The 19,401-nt window shown below is 34.1% G+C and overlaps 1 protein-coding gene across 6 annotated transcripts in view; it reads right to left on the bottom strand.

Moving 5' to 3' along the window:
* LOC106672766 (homeobox protein prospero) overlaps nucleotides 1–19,401 on the bottom strand; it is a 129,003-nt gene that overhangs the window by 58,247 nt on the left and 51,355 nt on the right. For 2 of the 6 annotated variants that reach the window (XM_024226622.1, XM_024226623.1), the window contains exon 2: nucleotides 9,559–9,642. Coding sequence is in view for 2 of the 6 variants with exons in the window: in XM_014404456.2 (XP_014259942.2) it covers nucleotides 6,528–6,613 (86 nt within the window). In the remaining 4 variants the exon portion in view is untranslated. Of the gene's footprint in view, nucleotides 1–6,527; nucleotides 6,829–9,558; nucleotides 9,643–11,082; nucleotides 11,261–13,648; nucleotides 13,811–19,401 lie in introns of those variants that run through there. The other 4 variants (XM_014404456.2, XM_024226621.1, XM_014404438.2 and 1 more) reach the window with 3 other exon arrangements.

Raw genomic sequence — 19,401 nt, 5'->3', positions numbered from 1 at the left:
GTTTGTCAATTAGCCGAATTCTAACAGACCCGTAGAGCAGGGAGACTAAAATGATACCGAAAAAATCCATTTGTGCCTTTAATTCGATAGATGTTTTTATATTTATTACTCTAAATAAGTGGATTAAAAATAAAAATAAATTCTCATTCTGATTGTTTAAAACAAAAACTCAAACAATATTTTTTAACAATTATTTAAGATTTTGTTCTTCAGTGTATCGATGGGTAAAAAAATACAACTTTTCCGTAGAACAAGATTATTTAGTTGTTCAAAGAGAGGCCAAAAGGTTACCATTTTCTCAAAATTTATCCGGTCTAGTAAACTAGTACTATGTTTTCGTAGTTATATGTGTTTTAAAAAAATGTACTACAATAAAATTTATGACAAAATTCTACACCTGTTTTTGAAACAAAACAATTTATTTCTCCACTCATGGGTGTGTTTATTTAAAGAATTGCTGCGTACGATTGTACGCTTATTGTTGCACCACAAAATTAAAAAAGAATCTGTTCAGTATGATGAAGAGTTTTGGAGAAAGGTGGACTTAAATGTGAAAAAATATAACTTTTCAACAGAAGTTGATGGTCGTTGAGCTGTTCAAATAGAAGCCAAAAAGTGGCCATTTTCTCCAAATTTATTTAGTCTATTTCAAAAAATCTTTTTGTATTTTATTTCTATCACTACAATACCAAATCATAGTTGAGATTTTTTAAAATAGTTGAATTGATAATTTTCTGCAACAATGTAAAATTTTAACAAAATTGTATACCATTTTTGTTTAATCAAATCAATTTAATTAAACAAAATTGTATACCATTTTTGTTTAATCAAATCAATTTAATTTATTTAATCAAATATGCTCGCCACGCCTGGCACTATCGCCAAGAGTTAATATTAGAATTTAATTTTTGAATATTTTAAAGCCTTGTCATTCTAAATTGCTGGCAAAAATAATTTATATATCTATACTTATTGTAAAATAAACAAAGAACAAAAATTATTGTTTATAATGTATGTTAGTAATTAATGTAATTATTAAAAATTGAATTATCAATTGTAATATTTATTTAAGGATGTTTTTTTTCTTTTTTTCTTTTGTACTTTTTTCTCTGTGTCGACCAAAAATTTAAGTCAAATGAAAATCGACCTCCGGCAGACGGACCCTCCAGCCGTAATTTTACTTTAAATTATATATTATGTAATGTTTATAACTTTTCTTTTTTGCAATAAAGTATTATTATTATTATACCATTTTTGTTTAACACACTTATTTTTCCCAGTTCCTGGGTATTTTTTTAAATAACAATCCTTGGTACATAATATTTATCTATTGTTGCTATGCATAGTAGAGTTAGTTCTATACCAAAATTAAATATCATACGAGCATATTTTGACTGGAACCGTGCGCAGTCGATTTTTTGACGCCTTGCTTGCTAATTTATCTTTAAACGTTTTGGTTAAATTGCGAACAATGTGATCGAGAGTTCCAGGAATAGTACGATAAGGCGCTTTATGCATTGACTTGTTCGATCAATTCAAAAGAGCGATGGCAAAGTTCATAAGCCACGATGGGGCAAGGGTGGGTAAAATGCACCATCTTTATTGCATAAAAGCCCAGAAAACAAAAACTTAAATGATAAAATAATATTTTTAACTTCGAAATAAGGGAGGTAAAATATTAAACCGTCTGTTTATCAAATAAGCGCAAATATTTAACCTTTTCAACTTTTGAATATCCATACGAGACATTTATCAATTAATTGATTCGTTTTTTCTTTGTGGGTTTTTACAGCCGACTTTAACGAAGGATAAAAAGTGAGAATTACGGACATATCTTTATAATATTATGTACCATCTTTACTAAGCCATGCAAAATTATTGAGGTCTCTCCCGTTTCACCCATATAAAAGTGGAATGTCTGATGAGCCACCACACAGGACAAAAATAAAATAATCGATTAATTAATTTTTTTTAATTGACAGGGAGTATGTTTAGAGGGATGTAAATATATTCGTTGAGTTCGGATTTCTGCCATGTAAAGCTCTTTATAATGACTATTAGAACAGAATAGATTTTTATTTACTGTATGTTTTTTCCCAATGTGATAATTTACAGGGGCTCTGGTTAGACCTGCATAATCTTTCAATAATCATTTTACACAAATGAAATAGAATTAAAATAAACACCGAAACCTTCATGTGAAAAAGAAAAGAAAAGCGTCATATATTAAATTAATATTAGAGTCTTCTTACTACAAAGAAACACAGGAAGAAGTATGTACAAGTTATCCTTTTTCCGTGGATTAGAAATAAACCAAATTTTGGATATGCTTGCCACTTTGACAAAACACTCCACTAAATAAATAAACGAACTACCGTAAAATGACTGGTTAAACTGTACATTCATTCAGTATAAAACGAAACTATAAAAAAACATGGCTTTTGTTAATTATTGAGTGCATGTGTTATACAAGCGCCAAAAAAAGATGTTAATAATAACATCAAAAATAGACATATCTAGATAAGGGTTTTGCAATGATTTGAATTTATTCATTAATAATGTAGGACCTTCATTTCAATGCCTCTTTGAGAAAATTACATAATTAAGATATAAACCGATCAACTGGTTCTGGAGATACTCAAACTTTTAGATAAGGTGATTTAATTGTTTATAAATTTGAAATTTGACATTATAGAAAAATATGGATAAGGTTTTCCTGCTCGTACAAATAGCATACGCTGCATAGAACAATTTATAGTATAGCTGTTTTTTTTTCTATAAAAAATTTCATTTAATCATTTTTAGAAAACCCCATTTGCATAATTATTCTGTTGTTTTTTCATATATTGTTGTTTATATAGTAATTATTTTCCCCATAACAACAAACTTGTCAGAAGTGGGTATTATATTTTGAATTTAAGATTATTACAATGGTTTTTCCATAGCCCAATTAAGTTTACACGTTCTTTTTGAAAATATGATTCATTGTTTATGCTGGAAAATCATAACCAATCACAAGATCATCATCCAGTTGGCAGAACCAATCTTTGGGATTTTTTGAGTCCCTTAATTTTTTGTTGTTGAAATGCCGTGCGTTAAAGTTCTAGCTAGTAATCTCTCTTTTTGCAATGAAAGGACCTTTTTCCTTCGCTTTAATGCCATTAGTCTCACAGATTGTCCTATTGCACCTGATGTAATGAATGGGACCGGTTAGAGAAACACGTTTTTTACGAACTTGAGTTCCACTTTAGATAGCTCCTCAATGTGTGAGATTGCTCAGATTTCCGAAGAAAACAATGATGTGCCTGCAGGACGGATTGAGAGTTTAAATTTTCCTTCTACAGAATCTCACCCTCCCATGAAAAGAATTTCCTTTACTTTATCAAGCGCTTGAGCACCTTTTTTTAAGGAATGAGCTTCTTTATCGAACTTACCATGTTAAATGGGCGCCCTAAATAAACGTAATCATACATATCCTGTATCGTTTACTCCAAAATATATGTTTTTAAGCTTATTGCATATCGAAAATTAGCGGAAAACTATTACGTTTTTTGACATTGACACTTAACGAACTTTTCATGCTATGCTGACTCAATGCATTTAAAATAAGCTGGGCTTCTTGCTTGAGCCTGAAAATAAGATAATGTCATCTACAATGTAAGTATGTAGTCATCTAATCTTACTCCAATTAGGCTTTGTTCATTTAATTTTTTTTTTATAAAATCGGATAAGAACCAAGAAAACAGTGTTGGCAACAAAGTCCTTGTAAAACCCCATTTGATATATTCCTTTTTTCGCGAAAATTAGCGGAAAACTATTACGTTTTTTGACATTGACATTTAACGAACTTTTCATGCTATGCTGACTCAATGCATTTACAATACGCTGGGCATCTTGCTTGAGCCTGCAAATAAGATAATGTCATCTACAATGTAAGTATGTAGTCATCTAATCTTACTCCAATTAGACTTTGTTCATTTAATTTTTTTTTATAAAATCGGATAAGAACAAAGAAAACAGTGTTGTCGACAAAGTCCTTGTAAGGCTCCCTTGGATATATAAATTTTTTCTCGAAAATTAGCGGAAAAATATTACGTTTTTTGACATTGACACTTAACGAATTTTTTATGCTATACTGACTCAATGCATTTAAAATACGCTGGGCTTCTTGCTTGAGCCTGCAAATAAGATAATTTCATCTACAACGCAAGTATGTAGTCAAGTTCATCTAATCTTACTCCAATTAGGCTTCGTTCATTTAATTTTTTTTATTATATAAAGAAAACAGTGTTGCCGACAAAGTCCTTGTAAGACTCCCTTGGTATAAAAGTGTATAAAAAATATATACATTTTTTTTTTCGAAAATTAGCCTTGTCATAGAGGCATTTTATAAATCTTATTATTTTATTCCTTACTCTTATCTCATTTATCCTGAGCCAATGTGACTCATGACAGACTGAATCAAAAGCTTTCTGAAATCGACAAAAAGGTACTTTTTCAATCTGGGTGTAATGGATAATTAGCTTATTCACAACAAATAAATTATCGGCTCTTTTCGGTCACCTTTTTTAAAAAGTAAAGTGAGAATTACTGTAGACCATTATTGGGGGATATAACGACTTTTAATAATTTCAAGTACACCTTACCTCACCCCTACATCACTAATAATCTGACCGATTTCATTAATTAATTCGTAATATAAATGATTTCACGGTTGTCAATTAAATATTATAAACCGAGGGGAATATAATTTCCCTCCTTCTGAAGACAATTTCAACTCGCGTCACTTGTTGTTTCGGTTTATTTTTAATTACCTTCTAATTGTCCTGGTAATATTATCAGTAAACACTGACTGAGTTGAAGAGAGTTCGGACGTATTAAGGCGAGTGGTTATAAACTGTCACTTGCCGAAAGTAAGTCACGATAGCAATATTAATTATTAAATCGTTAAACATACATCTTTAGCGTTTAAAGAAGGAAACAAAGCGTTTGTTTAGGAAGGCTTGCTGTTATATTATTAAATGCGTCATTAAAGATTACTATCTCTCAATTCTGGCTTTTTTCCCTTGTATATTTCTTGTTTTATATACAAGGTGACCCGCGAACGTCAATACTTCACGAGGTTATCCTACACGTCAAATTGTACTAAAAAGTCTCTATTGTCCGAACTCGGATTCTATTCAAGATATTTCACATTCCAGGTTACTTGAATCTTTCACAACTTTATTCCATAAAGTCCAACGTAATTCGTAAAATGTTACCCCCATTTTAAAATTGATTAAACCAATGGAAAGATCATTGAAAAGTTCGAGATTTATTTGTTTTATACTTAAGGAAACAAAATACAAAATCACCTGGGAGTTAAACTTTTACGAGTTTCTGAGATTCATCTTTAAAGTTTAATTAATTATATACAATTTTTTCGAAATGAATCGTTAATAAAAAAAATGTTTCTATATGAAGCTGCGATTTGCTTACAATTGGAATAAACGGGGAGTCGAAATGAGAAGTTCGTGGCATGGGCGATCCAAGTCACGATAGCTCAAGTGGTAGAGCAGCGGCGTATTTAGCCGAAAGTCGTGAGTTCGAATCCCGCCTGTGACACAAATTTTTCACTTCGAAAAAATGGTGTATAATTAATTGAGTAATTATATAATTAAGAATAAGCTGATAAAAAATAATTAAGCAGTTACTTTTAAAATTTAAGTAACATTTTCTTGGTTCTGTAAATACTAAAAGATATGGCGGTTACAGAAAAAACAATTTGACTTTAGCAGTGACAAATGGCTTAAAAAAAATTTGTCATTAAGATCATGAAACCTATTAGAAATTAGTGAAAATAATGAAAAGTAAACAAAGAAGACACTGGTACAAAACCAAACATAAGAAAAAAAGACAAGCTTGCAAAATTTCAATTAAAAGTTGAAAATGACCGCTTTCTTGAAGATTACAAGCCACACATCGTTTCCTGACAGATTTTATGATTGCAATTCTATTAAAGTTAAGGAAAATAATACAAAATAACCCCCCTCAAAATAAAAAAGGTTCTTTGGTACAAAATTACACATAAGAAAAACCAAAAAGAGCAATACAATTTTTCAGGAAATGATGCTATGGTTGCATTTTTGAATAAGGTGGACATTTTTAATATTCAATTTTTCGAAGTTTATTTGTTTCTTTTTTTTATCAATTTATTCTAGTCTTTTTTATAAAAAAAACAACAACAAATGAATCTCATAGTTTTCTATGCTCTTTCCATTGATGTAATCAAATGTACCGAAGGACTGACATTTTATGAGATACGCGGGACTTTATGTAATAAAGTTGTAAAAGGTTGAACAAAATTGAAAAGTTCAAATTGAGAAGTGGAATACAGAAGAATCAGACTTCGGACTATAGGACTTTTTAATCCAATATAGCATGTAGGATTTATTGGTGTCTGTTCACGGGATACACTGTATACAAAACGTATGCAGATATGCATGATAAATTCTTGACTGACCTCTTTAAAAAAATGACCAACTTACTGAAACTTTGTAAAGTTAGACCTCGCGTCCACTGGGAGCAGAAAACTGCGAAAAGGTCCCCGATTCGACTTCGTCCGAATGGCCATGAAAACGACGAACGATCCAAACACGTGTCGCTGAGTCAACCCGCGTCCATTGGATCCGACTTATTCGTCGGAAATATTGCGTAAGGCCTCGCCATACGCCAAAGTAGCGAGACCGAACGGATCCAAATCAGTTTGGATTTTTTCTGGGAACTTGTGCGAACAAGTACTACTGCCCTCTACCCCTGTCATTTGCCCAAACCCACAACTTTCTCATTCATATGATGTTTACTAGTCTTTACTTTTATTATTACAATAATAATTGCTTATAATGAAACATTGTTCGAAAAATAATTTTGAAATGTTTTTATTACCTATTTAGTACATTTAAATATTATTTTTTTAATGTAAAGAATTTCCAAAATATTTTATAATCAAAACGGAGATTATCTGTTTCTTATGAGCTTACTGCATATATTCATGAGATCTTCAAAGAAAGGAAGCTGGATATACGCACTAAGTAATTTCTTTATAAATGTTAGTTTATCCATTTTCAAAACTTCAATGATTGAGCAATTTTGTTTTTAACTTATCATACAGCCAGCCGTTTTTGAATAAAAAACGTCTCTCGAAAATTGTTGTTTTTCCAACATAGAAGCTATTTGTTTAATGTAACTGAATGTGTTCCGGTTCATTCGGAAATAACGAATGGGGTGATGCTTATTATTTTGTAGATCACTCTATACTCTATAAGTGAGCAAATTCACAAAACACCTTTTTTTTCTTATATAAATACTATATATTTACTACTAAATACTATATATTTTCCGACTTGTCTGTCTTAGGTGTACACAGCGAAGCAACAAAGGCGATTCTAAAGTAATCAATTCAATTCAGAAAAATCGTCTAAACTCTGCGATAGCCCGTCTGCGATACACTCGTCCATACTACATGCACTTAATTCGAACGAATACTGCGGCAATGGACTCAAGAACGCACGTAACAATTCAAGTGTAGATTATTCCCATGAAAGGTTTTTTTTGGCAGATCGCAGTTTTCTGCTCCCAGTGGACACGAGACCTTATTTCAGTCTTTGATTGAGAGTCACTGTATAAATATTTGAACAATAAATTTTAATTCGTACAAAATTAAAGATTTAAAACCTCAGTGAAAAATATTTTTTTTTACAAATTCACACTCAACCACACACACAAATTGTTTGATATGCATTTATACAAGCCATTGGTAAAATGTAAACAAGCATAAAAAAGCCAAATATTAATTTTAGTTGAAATAACAACTCTTGTATCTGTGTGTGTTTGTGTGTGTGTTTATATGACATTTTTTTTTGTTAATGTAGGCTAATGTATTTTTGATTAAAGAAGCCCGGTTTTGACATAATACTTACGGCGTTAGTAAAGCATGCGCTCCAGCGATTCTCTGTTTGTATATTTGATTGAAAAATTCAAAACAAGGAATTGGGAAAGGGAAAACAAACAGGGTTAAAAAGCAAATAAATAAAAACAACCAAAAAATAAATAAATATAATTTAACAAAAATATATACAAGGAAAAACTAAAAAACTAGGAGAACAAATACAACACAAAAAGAAAATAATAATTTCAAAATCAAAATAAAACAATGAAAAGGAAGACGGGTAAGTGAAGTGCGTAACGAGGGTTGAGATTATTGGTGAGAAATGGATGAGGGTTGTGCATATTTCTCGGGCCGGTAATGATTGAAGAGTTTTTAAGGAGTGTGGTTGGTTCGGGTCGGGGGTGGGTTATATTCATTAGAATGTTGGATCTTACTCTCCGAGGGGTCTGAGGATAGAAAACAATTCCTTCACATCCCTTACTCATTAACACACCCTCTTAGCGAGCCCGCCTCTTATAACCGACCCCATATCTTAATCTATCGTCATTTTTACCAAAGGTAAATTCCGACAATCCCGAGTAACAATCGGATTAAAGTCCGATTAAAGTCCCGTTTAAAAACGTCGTGGGACTTCGGTCGTACAGGGAAAAAGAATTTAACAATAAATGAGTGTTTTCCTTTGCTCTTTACGATTTAATGGCCATGGGAGGTGTAACCAGGCGACTTTGAAGTGCCGACAGTTCTTGCCTCGTTCTTATCCGAGCCCAGGGGTTTTCCGCGTTGATCACTTTTGCGATTAGATCGATCGGATCGCGAACTGCGTTTCAATGCTCAACCGTCCAAATTGCTAGGCTTAATTAATATCAAAGCCGACCTCTCCGCCTTTTTTAAATGCGGGAAAGTTAGACACTCGAGAATCACGAGAGTGGAGGGCGTGTATAAATGAAATGAGACCTTGGCAGGAACCGATCGAGTGAGGACGGAGTTGGAGGCCAATTAGCGGCGATTTACTCCCCGGGTCCCTCTCTTGATTATAAGTTTTTGAGACAAAAGTGGTCATATTAATAAAGAAAGGGGGAAAGCCGAAACGAGCGGGTCTCGCTTTTTTCGTGAAAATGTAACAACCGCGTGATAAAATCAACTTTCATAAAATTTACAATTAGTCTTAAGATTCGTAAATAAAAGACGGGCAAGGGACTAGAGTGGCGAGGTAAATAGTTAAGCCGAGAAATCCGCTAACGAGGCCTTCCGATTCACACACCTCCCTACCTATTCACGGGAAAAAGTTTTTTTTTCTAAATCTCTCTTTCGGTACATAAATTAATCCCGTATCCTCGAGAATCTACTCTTCTAAACTCAAAACATTCACTGGTTAGAAAAAAAAAAAAAGCGAGGTTTATGATCATATATTTTCCTCCGTTCCAAGTGATTCTACACAATACAGCGGTAGGATATTTCGTACAGCGAAAAAAAGATGAGAGGAGACGGATCCATTTGTCATTAATTACAAAACACAGTCCGATGTTATTACAAGGTGCACACAATAACAAATTGAAAAATAACAGAAAAACAATTGAAATTCGCTCGATCGTGTTAACTGGCTTCCATGCGTTTTTCTTTCTCCGACTTACCTTATGCTAGATGGTTGAGGGATATCGCGTAAAGTCGTCGTGCTTGCCGTCTTAGGAACTATGAATTTGCAATGTGAGCCCCTTCTGGAACAGAAAATAGGAACGAATTAAAGAAGACTGATATAAAATTGTTTAAGAGGACTAGATAGTGATATCAGGGAGCATCCCTAAAGATAACTATTACTTCCTTTCGTCCGTTCCAAAGAAAGAAGCTGCCGTCGATTTGACCGGATAAACTTTCGGCTTACGGTCCAAAACGACAACCGGCCTTCTCGCACAAAACGGCACCCTCAGTTTGCTCACTCAATGGAATTATCTACCCCCTTTAAGTTGCTAATCCGGCGTCCACTAACTACAATCTTTGCCTGCGATTACTCCTAGGTGACCACTTAGTTTCTCCCCATCAGTATCTTACCCAAACTTATTCTATTATCTCCCAACTTACCGCAAACTCAGTTTAACTACATTATGCTTCGTATCATTACCTACGGCCTTTTCAATTTGCGACTAGTCGCCCGGTTGAATAGTACACCATTAAATTCCATTTAATCCGTTTCAATGAGCATCCCGCCCAAATGGAACGTTTTCGACTTTAATTCAAATGAAAATTTGAATTGAATCTTTACCAAATGCGGACAATCGCTTATCCATATCCGCAATCGTGTATTCGATGGTGCGATCTTTAATTATTTTTGTTCAACTTATAAACTCATAAAAACGCGTTCATTGAGGATAACCATGACTAATTGTTTTCTCATGATACACACTCAATAAAACATAATTAAAATAAAAAACATTAAAAAACACGCCAAGCGTTTTATTGTTATTATGTCAACGTTAATCAAATTGTTAAAATTATAAAAAAAAGCAACGTACTTAGCGCTAGGAAAAAATATATTACGAGGCTGTGTATCAACCTCCTCGGTGAAACTTTTTTTCTTGAGTGAATTTAAAATTGTGTCAATTTATATTTACATGACTGTGCAGAACACTCTAGTACGAAGGAGGCCAACTAAGACCGGCGAGTTGTCCCTCCTGCCGTGAGGCGCGCTATTTCGTCCTGTTTCAAGTTAGTAAGTAGGAAAGGCATGAGAGTGCAGCTTTTGGACTTGCGAAGGCGGGAACTGGCACGGAACCACGGAATTCTGGAGCATTCCGTCCCGGACTCCAGAGGGGACAATACCTCACTTGTATGTAATTAAAAAAAACGACGCGAAAAAAACCATGACGACCGAAGACGCTGTCAATGCCGAGTTGTATATTCATCTGAGACCCGTTCGAGAGGAGACACTGAGTTTATAAAGGGTGCCAGTCACATCCAGGTGTTCAGATGCACTCGTCGATGTCCAGGAAGGGCAGAGTACGCAGTCGAAAGGGAGCGAACGACACCGGTATCCAGGCCCTAAGGACGAAGGCAGAAGCACGTCACACGCGAAGGGTCAACCGACGAGTCGAAGTTGGAAACCGGTTTCGAAAAAAAAAAGTCGAAGCACGATTTGAAGAACTTTTGTGAAAAAGACTCACCTCCTTTGAACAGGCAGAGTCGGGATGGAATCGTCGAGTGGTCTGTCTTGACGTAAAAGAGTCCAGTTGCGTGGTGTGTTACGAGGGGGTGGCTGGCCCGGGAGGCCGTGTTCTGTGCGAGATTACCTCGCTCAAACTCACAGCTCCAAAAAACGGAAGGAAGCAGGGAGAGAAGTGCGCCTGCTCCCTCCCTTAGCAGTCCTTCTGTGTTTTTCCCTCCCCACCACACCATTCCCACCCCCCCCCCCCCTTCCAACACCGACTACCCGCCGCCCCTCCACCGGGCCACCCCCGCGACAAAACAACCTTCTCACGATCCCCAGATGTTTCCCTTATTCTTTTCTTACCCCCACCAACGGTTTCCTTACTCCGCCTACAACCCCCACTTTCGCCCGACGCTCCAAAACACCCCCTTGCAGCCTCCCCCTAATTTTTCGAAAATGCAGCCCTCAAAAATTGGCCCTATTCCTTTTGATTGTTTTTTGCGCTTACAAGAGGACAAACACGACAGATCCTAGAGTTTTCAAAAACAATCATAAAAATTTTCCTTCTCATTTTTCTCCTTTTCCTTTCTTTCAATTTTTTTGATTTTTTGTTTTGTTGTCGTATAACTGAAATCAAATAACGAATATAATCGTGGATTTGTTTCACTAAACAACGGAAAAAATCAGCTGTAAAATTTAAAAAAAAATTTTTAAAGAAGGAAATGCAAGTTTATTAAGTTATTGCTGGCGTTGAAATTTCAATTATTTCAAGTTTCACTATTTTCTAGAGTTTCTTTGGCTGTAAAATCTCCATAAAATAGTGAAACCTGAGACAATTAAAAGTTTACACAAATTACAATTAATTGTCTCAGTCATATACTGATAAAATTTAAAAAAAAGTTTATTTTTTTCCTTCGTTGAGCTTTCTTTAAATTAAGTATGACGTTGGAACCTACGTGAACTTTAACTTTGGTATAAAATTGCTTATACAAAAATAAATGTGTTGTTCAAGCTCATGAACCTACATCGTAAAAAAATTAAATTTTGTTTCTTGTAAGCTGACAAACAAAATCCCGTTCTCTAAGTATTAGAAGTTATCTTTCACAAAAATTTAAATAATCGTCTCGCGTTTTGTTTTTTCAATTTTATATATAGATTGGTTCAGTTTTGCATTCGTGATCTTATGTCGTTACACGTCTAAAAAAATAACTTAGAATCATTGTTGAATATTTGCTTTCGACTTTTCACCGATTTTATCGAAAATTTGATGTACGGAATTTTGCCCGAGAACTTAGAAACGAAAACCATTAGACACGAAAAAGTAGGGATTAACCAGCCTTGATAGCTTATCATTTTTTTTTGTTTGTTAAATGAACGTCATTCTATTTTTGAGACGTTTTGACAATAATTTACATCGAGACATCGTCTATTTAGTGTGCACTACTTGTTTAGAATAATAAAAATGTACAAACGAGACATTTAAATTATAATTGTAACTATTTAGAATGATAAAAAAAACAAGACCTGACTGATCATTTTCAGGAATTCTCGACAAATCGACGATAAAGATAGATAATGTATAACGTGATAATAACTTTATTTCAATATTCTTCTATGAAAGTTGATCTTTTGTATGAATTGAATAAAATAAATTCATTACTTATGTTGTCATGTATGGTATGGAAAACTCAAAAATATAAGAGTTCGTAACTTAAAAATGAATTGCGAAAAATTAGAAACGATGCTTTCCATTGTCCGTGAACATGTAACATGAAAAGTTGTTGATTATATGGATTGTCGTAGTTTTGTTTACATGGACTTTAACGTTACACTTTAATGATATCGTTATATTTTCCTAACTATTTAAAATAATGTGAAAAAAAGACCTTTCTTCGGTACAAGTGACGATAAAGGACAAATTACAATTTCAGCGTTCGATCTTAAAAAAGACCCATTGTTCTTAAATTTCACTTCGAACGTAGTTATTGTAATTTCAAAGGGATGGCCATTCCGTCGACAGTGTTGGAATTGAAGTAAATTTCATGCGATAAACATGTGAACAACCCAACTAACCGGTCAAGAACGACAATTTTTTTTTTTAATATAAAATACCTCGTCAAGGGACAAAATGTGTTTGTTTTCCCTCGGCGAGGCGATTTTTATGAGTGTTTTTTTTTTAAATGAATCTTTCGTCGAATGCGACAGGACACGTTATGACGGTCAAAATTTGACAACATGGTTTTTGACGTTTGGAATTGTTTTGATCGTTAACATCACCTCGGACTCGGTCCTTTGTGTGAAATGACACTCGACGAGGAGTCGTCTCGCGGAAGAAATCTTTGTGGAATGTCGTGTCGCGTGTCGGCGGTCTTCTCGGACGCGCGTAAGACGGCCGATGTGTCCTCGTGTCCCCCGAAGACGACAGCCACCCCGATAAACTTCAACACGGAATAGGACCCGATCACCGATGCATGTGACGGAGGCGAAAATTTTCAAACACCCTCGTCGACCGGCACTGGTCACGTTGTCACACCGAGTAATCTATTCCATTCGGAGAAAAAACAAGCTCTTTAACTGCTTACCTGAAAGCGGAGAGGTAATCCTTAAGTGGTGTCAGATGGCGAACACGGTAAGGTGTTAAATGTAAGAAATAGCATTGAGACGATGGAGTTAAGACTTGTAGGAAGGAGCCGGCCCAACTGTCGTCTCACCGAGCTTCTCTCCCGCCGTCGTTTCGAGCGCATGAGTAAAAACGAACGAGTGCCTTCACGGGGGATAGAGATCCCGCCCCCTCCTCAACGGCATCTTCCGGGGGTGGCGTGAAATATTTCAACCCTCTTCTTTCTCAACCCCTTGAGCGGTGGCGCTCCGCCGAAACACGGGCGAACTCGGGCCGAAGCCGTCGCCGCCTCCAGTCCTTCACAGTTCGTGCTGCTTTACCGGCCACCCTGCAAAGTCCCCCTTTCACCCTTCTTCCCCCAACTCAACCCCAAAAAACAAAAATGACATACAGACAGTCGTGTCCCAATCAGAATAATATAACATTAGGGGGGTTGTCACCATAATGCCTGAGCATCGACAATGGATATATTTCGCTGATTGGTTGAAGTGCCGAACACGCCGGGGATTGATAGAACCACGGGCAGTTTCTCTTGGATTTTTCCTGAGATCGGAAGGTTTTTTTTTGATCGAGAGAAATTTGAGGACTAGGTCTATCAAATTGGATCAATCTTCAGTTTTCGCAACATTCATTTTTTTAACGCCAGTGAGCCTATTTTTGTTTTATTAATGAATGTGTTTTTTAAAAAATTAAAGTCCTTTTTTATAATTGTACTCAAAAGTTTTATTTTTTCGTTCCTTTGCCCCATTCATCGGATTGGGAAAGGTTCTGCAACAATTAAGTTTTAACTTTTGTTTAATTACATATAGTGCGTCATATCACGGATAAGGATCTTAGAGGCAAATGTGCCGATTCACCCCCAACTGCTATAAGATTTACCCTGCCAACGTCCCTCAGCAGGGCCAAATGGATATTTCACATTTTTATTGATTCAACAAACTGTAACTCCGTGATTAATAAAGTAATAATAAATACCTACATTGTTGTAATGTAACATGTAATAATAAATAAATTAATACAGCCAATATTATTTTTTTTATAAATACCTACATTGTTTTTACCAATAAATTACTGCTTCTTACAAGATTATTTTACTTACGAAATTTAGCACTACAGGTTATCTACTCTCGTATAAAAATCATATGAATGCAAATTAAATTTAAATTTTTCTTTCCTTTTGGTTATATGTATATAGTAATCCTGTACATGTAAGTACTAGATTTAGACAGGAAATACTACGGAAAAAAATTGAATACTACGGAAAAAAATTGAATACTATGGAAAATAATCTTTATTGAAAAATATAACTTTTTTATCGTATTTTATTGTTTTCGATTTATTAATTCAAATTATTAAAATATTTTACGGATCTCATTGTAAAGTTGATTTTACCAACACTTTCTATTACCGGTTATTGATTGCCTTGATCATTTATGTAAAAGTGATGTTGACTAATAAAAAAAAGTTGACGCTTTATGACTTCACTCCTTCTGTTAACAAAAACAGATTGATATCAGTTAATTTGACTTAGACGAAAATCGGAAAACATTTTCTGTGATTTTTACATATTTGAACAGATCGTAATAATATATATATGTTATTTATATATATTATTGTATTTATTAGTTAAACCCCCTAAACAATTATATTTAATACATGTTTATATATTGTTGTACATATCAAATTCCAGTCTTAATAATATATGCTGAGGCTTAGGCTCAAAAATTTTACAGACTTAACAGAATAAAAACTTTACACCAATGATTGATATAGTAAATCTATGCTCCTTCCCCAATTCACAACACAATAAACAGCAATAAAGCAGACACAGTAAATAAATAAAAAAGCTAAGTTTGTTTTGGGCCAAAAATGTCTGTAATTTTATGGGTTAAATCTTTTTTTTCCCGACATCATTCTTTTTGTGGTTACAATCATAGGTGACACATGTATTTATTTTATTAATATTTAAGTATGAAAATAGACAAAAACTCATATAATAAGCAGCTGGCTGCAATATAGATTGGAGATTTTAAGAAGGCGTTTCTATGTTATTGCTGTTAAAAATTGTTTTAAAAAATGGTTGGCCTTCGAAATAGACTAAACCTGAACGTAGAGTTGAAAAAATAATAACACGTAGAATCTAATGTTTTGCAAAAAGTATTTCGAGCTCTTTCAGCAATTTACAAAACGAAGCATAATAAATCCCATAGTTAGATGGTTAATTTGATTGTTGATAAGATTTTAAAAAAATGAAAATTCATTTTGAAAGGTAGTCCATAGTTTTGGTCGACTGGCTCCAAGTTTACGAACTATTTTTAATTATTAATAATAATTAGTCATCGCCGTGTTATAATTTACAAAAAAAAATAAATATATAATAAAAAATCCGATAAAAACGATCTATATCTATTTAAGCATGCCATGAGATATTTGTCTGTAAATTCTTAAATTAGAAAAATTAAGTGGTTATCCTTCGTCCTGGAAACAAGATGTGGGGAAACACGAGGGATAACCGACTCAAGCCGGTGCTGCCATCTGCAACTGGGGATGGTGGGAGGATTCCACCCCCACGAACCCAGCCACCCACTTTCATAAAGATCTTCAAATCCTTCTGGATCTTTTATATCAAGTACGCGTTACCGATAAAGCGTCATTTTTTCAATTCAATAAAATAGTTTTTCTTAATTCAATGAAACCTCTTTCTAAAGGGGAGTCACGGTGCCATTTTTGTCCTCTTTCGGGAAGTGTTTGAGAGATGGCAACTGGTTCAAAATTTGAGTTTTACAGTAAAAAGAAATAAAAAGGACCTGCCGGGAAGAGAGGATAGCTTCTTAATAAAATAATCACTGAAATTTTTATACCATTTCATATTTCTAAAAACCTCAGAGCTGGCGAACGTAGCACAAGATGGAACGGAGAAACCTCTTGCTAAGGGACTTCTGTAAATCACTTTCGCCCTATTTTTGCAGATGTCGCTTTCAGAGAGATTTTTACCATCTGATAACACATATCAACACTACTTTTGAAGTATTAATTTACATGAATTTTTAGTGACTTTGTGATCTTTTAAATTTTTTCCTCCTTTCCGTAAGAAGCACTCCATTTCTTTCATTTAAAGTAATTAATTTAGTTTAATGTCACCTAGTTAAGGTTGGAACTATGTTAACATTAAAAAAGTTTGAACTTAATCTGAAATCATGAAATGAGGACTACATCTGACGAAAATTATGATTGAGGTTGAAGAAGTTAACATATTCACGGAAACACTCAAATTCAATGAATCAATTAAATAAAAATTATAAGACGTTTTAACACTCAGAGATCATTTATGCTATCTAAAAGAAGAATTTAAAAAATGCTATCTAAGAAAAATTAAAAGACTAATCTGGCCAATCCCTTTCACAGGGGTTTTCTGTGTTGCTAGTTGAGGACGGATACGGCAGTTTGCTTGAGACTTCAGATTGCCCATTAAGTAGGGATTTACATACATAGAAAATGCATCTTTTGTGCGAGTGCTGCAACTGTCCTGTAAATCGAGGGGTCTCCCAAGCAGAGGACTCCTTTATCGGAAGTTTCACTGTATGTTGATATTTATAGATTTTGACGACGTTTCAACAAACACAAAAAAAAAACCATGTGGTTATATTTTTTACGACAACTTAACCTTTTTTTAGTTACCTAAAAATCCTAGGCGATGGTACGTAACATTAACACGTAAAATAAAATTCCTAAATATTTGAGAATTGTTTTTTTATTTGTGAAATAATTGAGCTCTTAGAAGACCATATGAGAATTAATTAAAATTAAAATTACATATTATATAAAATTTATTACAAAATAAAGGATTTTAATTTTAATTTGAGAATTTGAAAAATGGGTTAGTATATAAAATACTTCATGAAAATTAATCAGAACTAAAATAAAAAAAAATATATACAATTTAATACAAAAATGAAGGATTCCTATTTCAATGTGAGAATTAAAAAAAAAAAAAATACACAATCGGTTCATATCTAAAATTCGGTATGAAAATTATTTACAATTAAAATTAAAAGTTATATAAAATTAAATAATAAAAAAGTATTGTTGTTTTAATTTGACAATTAAAAATAATTTTATTATTATCTACAATGCCACATGAAAAACCATCACAATTAAAATTAAAAGTTAAACAGACACAAATTGTTCTTTAATAATTAAGAAAGTGTTGATTTGAAATTAAAAGGGTTAATCTGAAAAAAAATTCTCAAATATACAGTAATTTTATTTTATTGCCTTATATTTCAAACCATCTCCTAAAATTTTTAATGCTTAAAAGAAAAGGTTTTTTTCAAGCTAAAGAAGGTTAATTTGAAGTTAAAACGGATTAACTGGACGGGAAAAGTTATATAGTTTACCTGTTTTATTAAATATAAAGTTATCATATAATCCAAATTAGCTAATTTTTTGCGCGTTTATCGGTTACACAACACTAACATCTTTGACGGTTCAAATATTGGTTAACGGATAGTTCATTAAAAAAAAAAAAAAAATAGAAAACCTACTACTGAAGATGCCGAAACTCTCATCAAACGACGTTAACAGTTTGTTCAAAAAAACACTACCACCTTAAGTTGCATGTAAGATGTGACAACTACAGAAATATTTGCAAGAACAAATATAAGCTGAATGATTTTAACAGGTCCCTACCCATCATGGGTGGTATGCGAAAAGTCGCGATGAGTACCGGAAAACGTTCACACACACACACCCACCCACACACACCCACCCNCTCACACACACACACACACACACACACACACACACACACAAAACTGTATAACTAATATGACAATGGTTAACAAATGAAACGTGTATTTTCTGGAAGCTTTTCGACCCAATGTGCGACCCGAATTTTCACCTCACCCATGGATGAAAATTGAAAAAACTATCACCCACGTCTCACGAGAATATACTGTTGATATAACATCTACCGCCATTTTCAATCTGGAACATCCTTTCGCACCGACTAATCAGTAATTCGGTATTAAAATGCAAAAAATAATAATTTTCGCAATTAGGGCTTGGCAATTAATTAGGCTGGGCGTTGGCTGTCGTAAGACCACGAGAGAGTCTCCCAGGAGAATTCCGTGATACGGTCTTATCTCTGCCTACTCGCCTAATGGCTTTATGCCGCTGCCTCTCTTAATACACAACATTATCAACGCTACCCCTCGAGAGATACTAACACGCACTTACACCAACCCGGCAAGAACCGACATCGGAGGCGCTTTACCCTTTTTCTAATCAAGGAAGAACAGGAATCACAAAAGACACCCTCCGTCCAGGCTTGAGTTCGCTGTTGATCTAATGCACGCAGCTTGTCATTCTGTTTGAAACGCTTACTTCACATGTAAAGGATTAGGAAGAAACAAGAAGAAAAATAGGTAAAGGTGGATTGGTAGGCGTAGAGATGGAAAAAGCCAGAGATATATTGGGTGAGAGAGCTTAAGAATTAAAGAGAGAAAGAGAGAGAGAGAGAGAGAGAGAGAGAGAGAGAAAAAAGAGTGAAAGAGAGAGAATAAGAGAAAGGTCGAGAGTGATTGATTGAGAGAGAGAGAGAAAAAAAAAGAGTGAAAGAGAGAGAATAAGAGAAAGGTCGAGAGTGATTGATTGATTGATTGATTGATTGAGAGAGAGAGAGAGAGAGAGAGAGAGAAAGAGAGAGAGAGAAAG

Source organism: Cimex lectularius, unplaced genomic scaffold (genome assembly GCF_000648675.2).
Source record: "Cimex lectularius strain Harlan isolate CLEC.00 unplaced genomic scaffold, Clec_2.1 scaffold118, whole genome shotgun sequence".
NCBI classification, from domain to species: Eukaryota; Metazoa; Arthropoda; class Insecta; order Hemiptera; family Cimicidae; genus Cimex; species Cimex lectularius.
The sequence above is the reverse complement of the archived record's forward strand: the minus strand, read 5'-3'. Positions and strand labels throughout refer to the sequence as shown.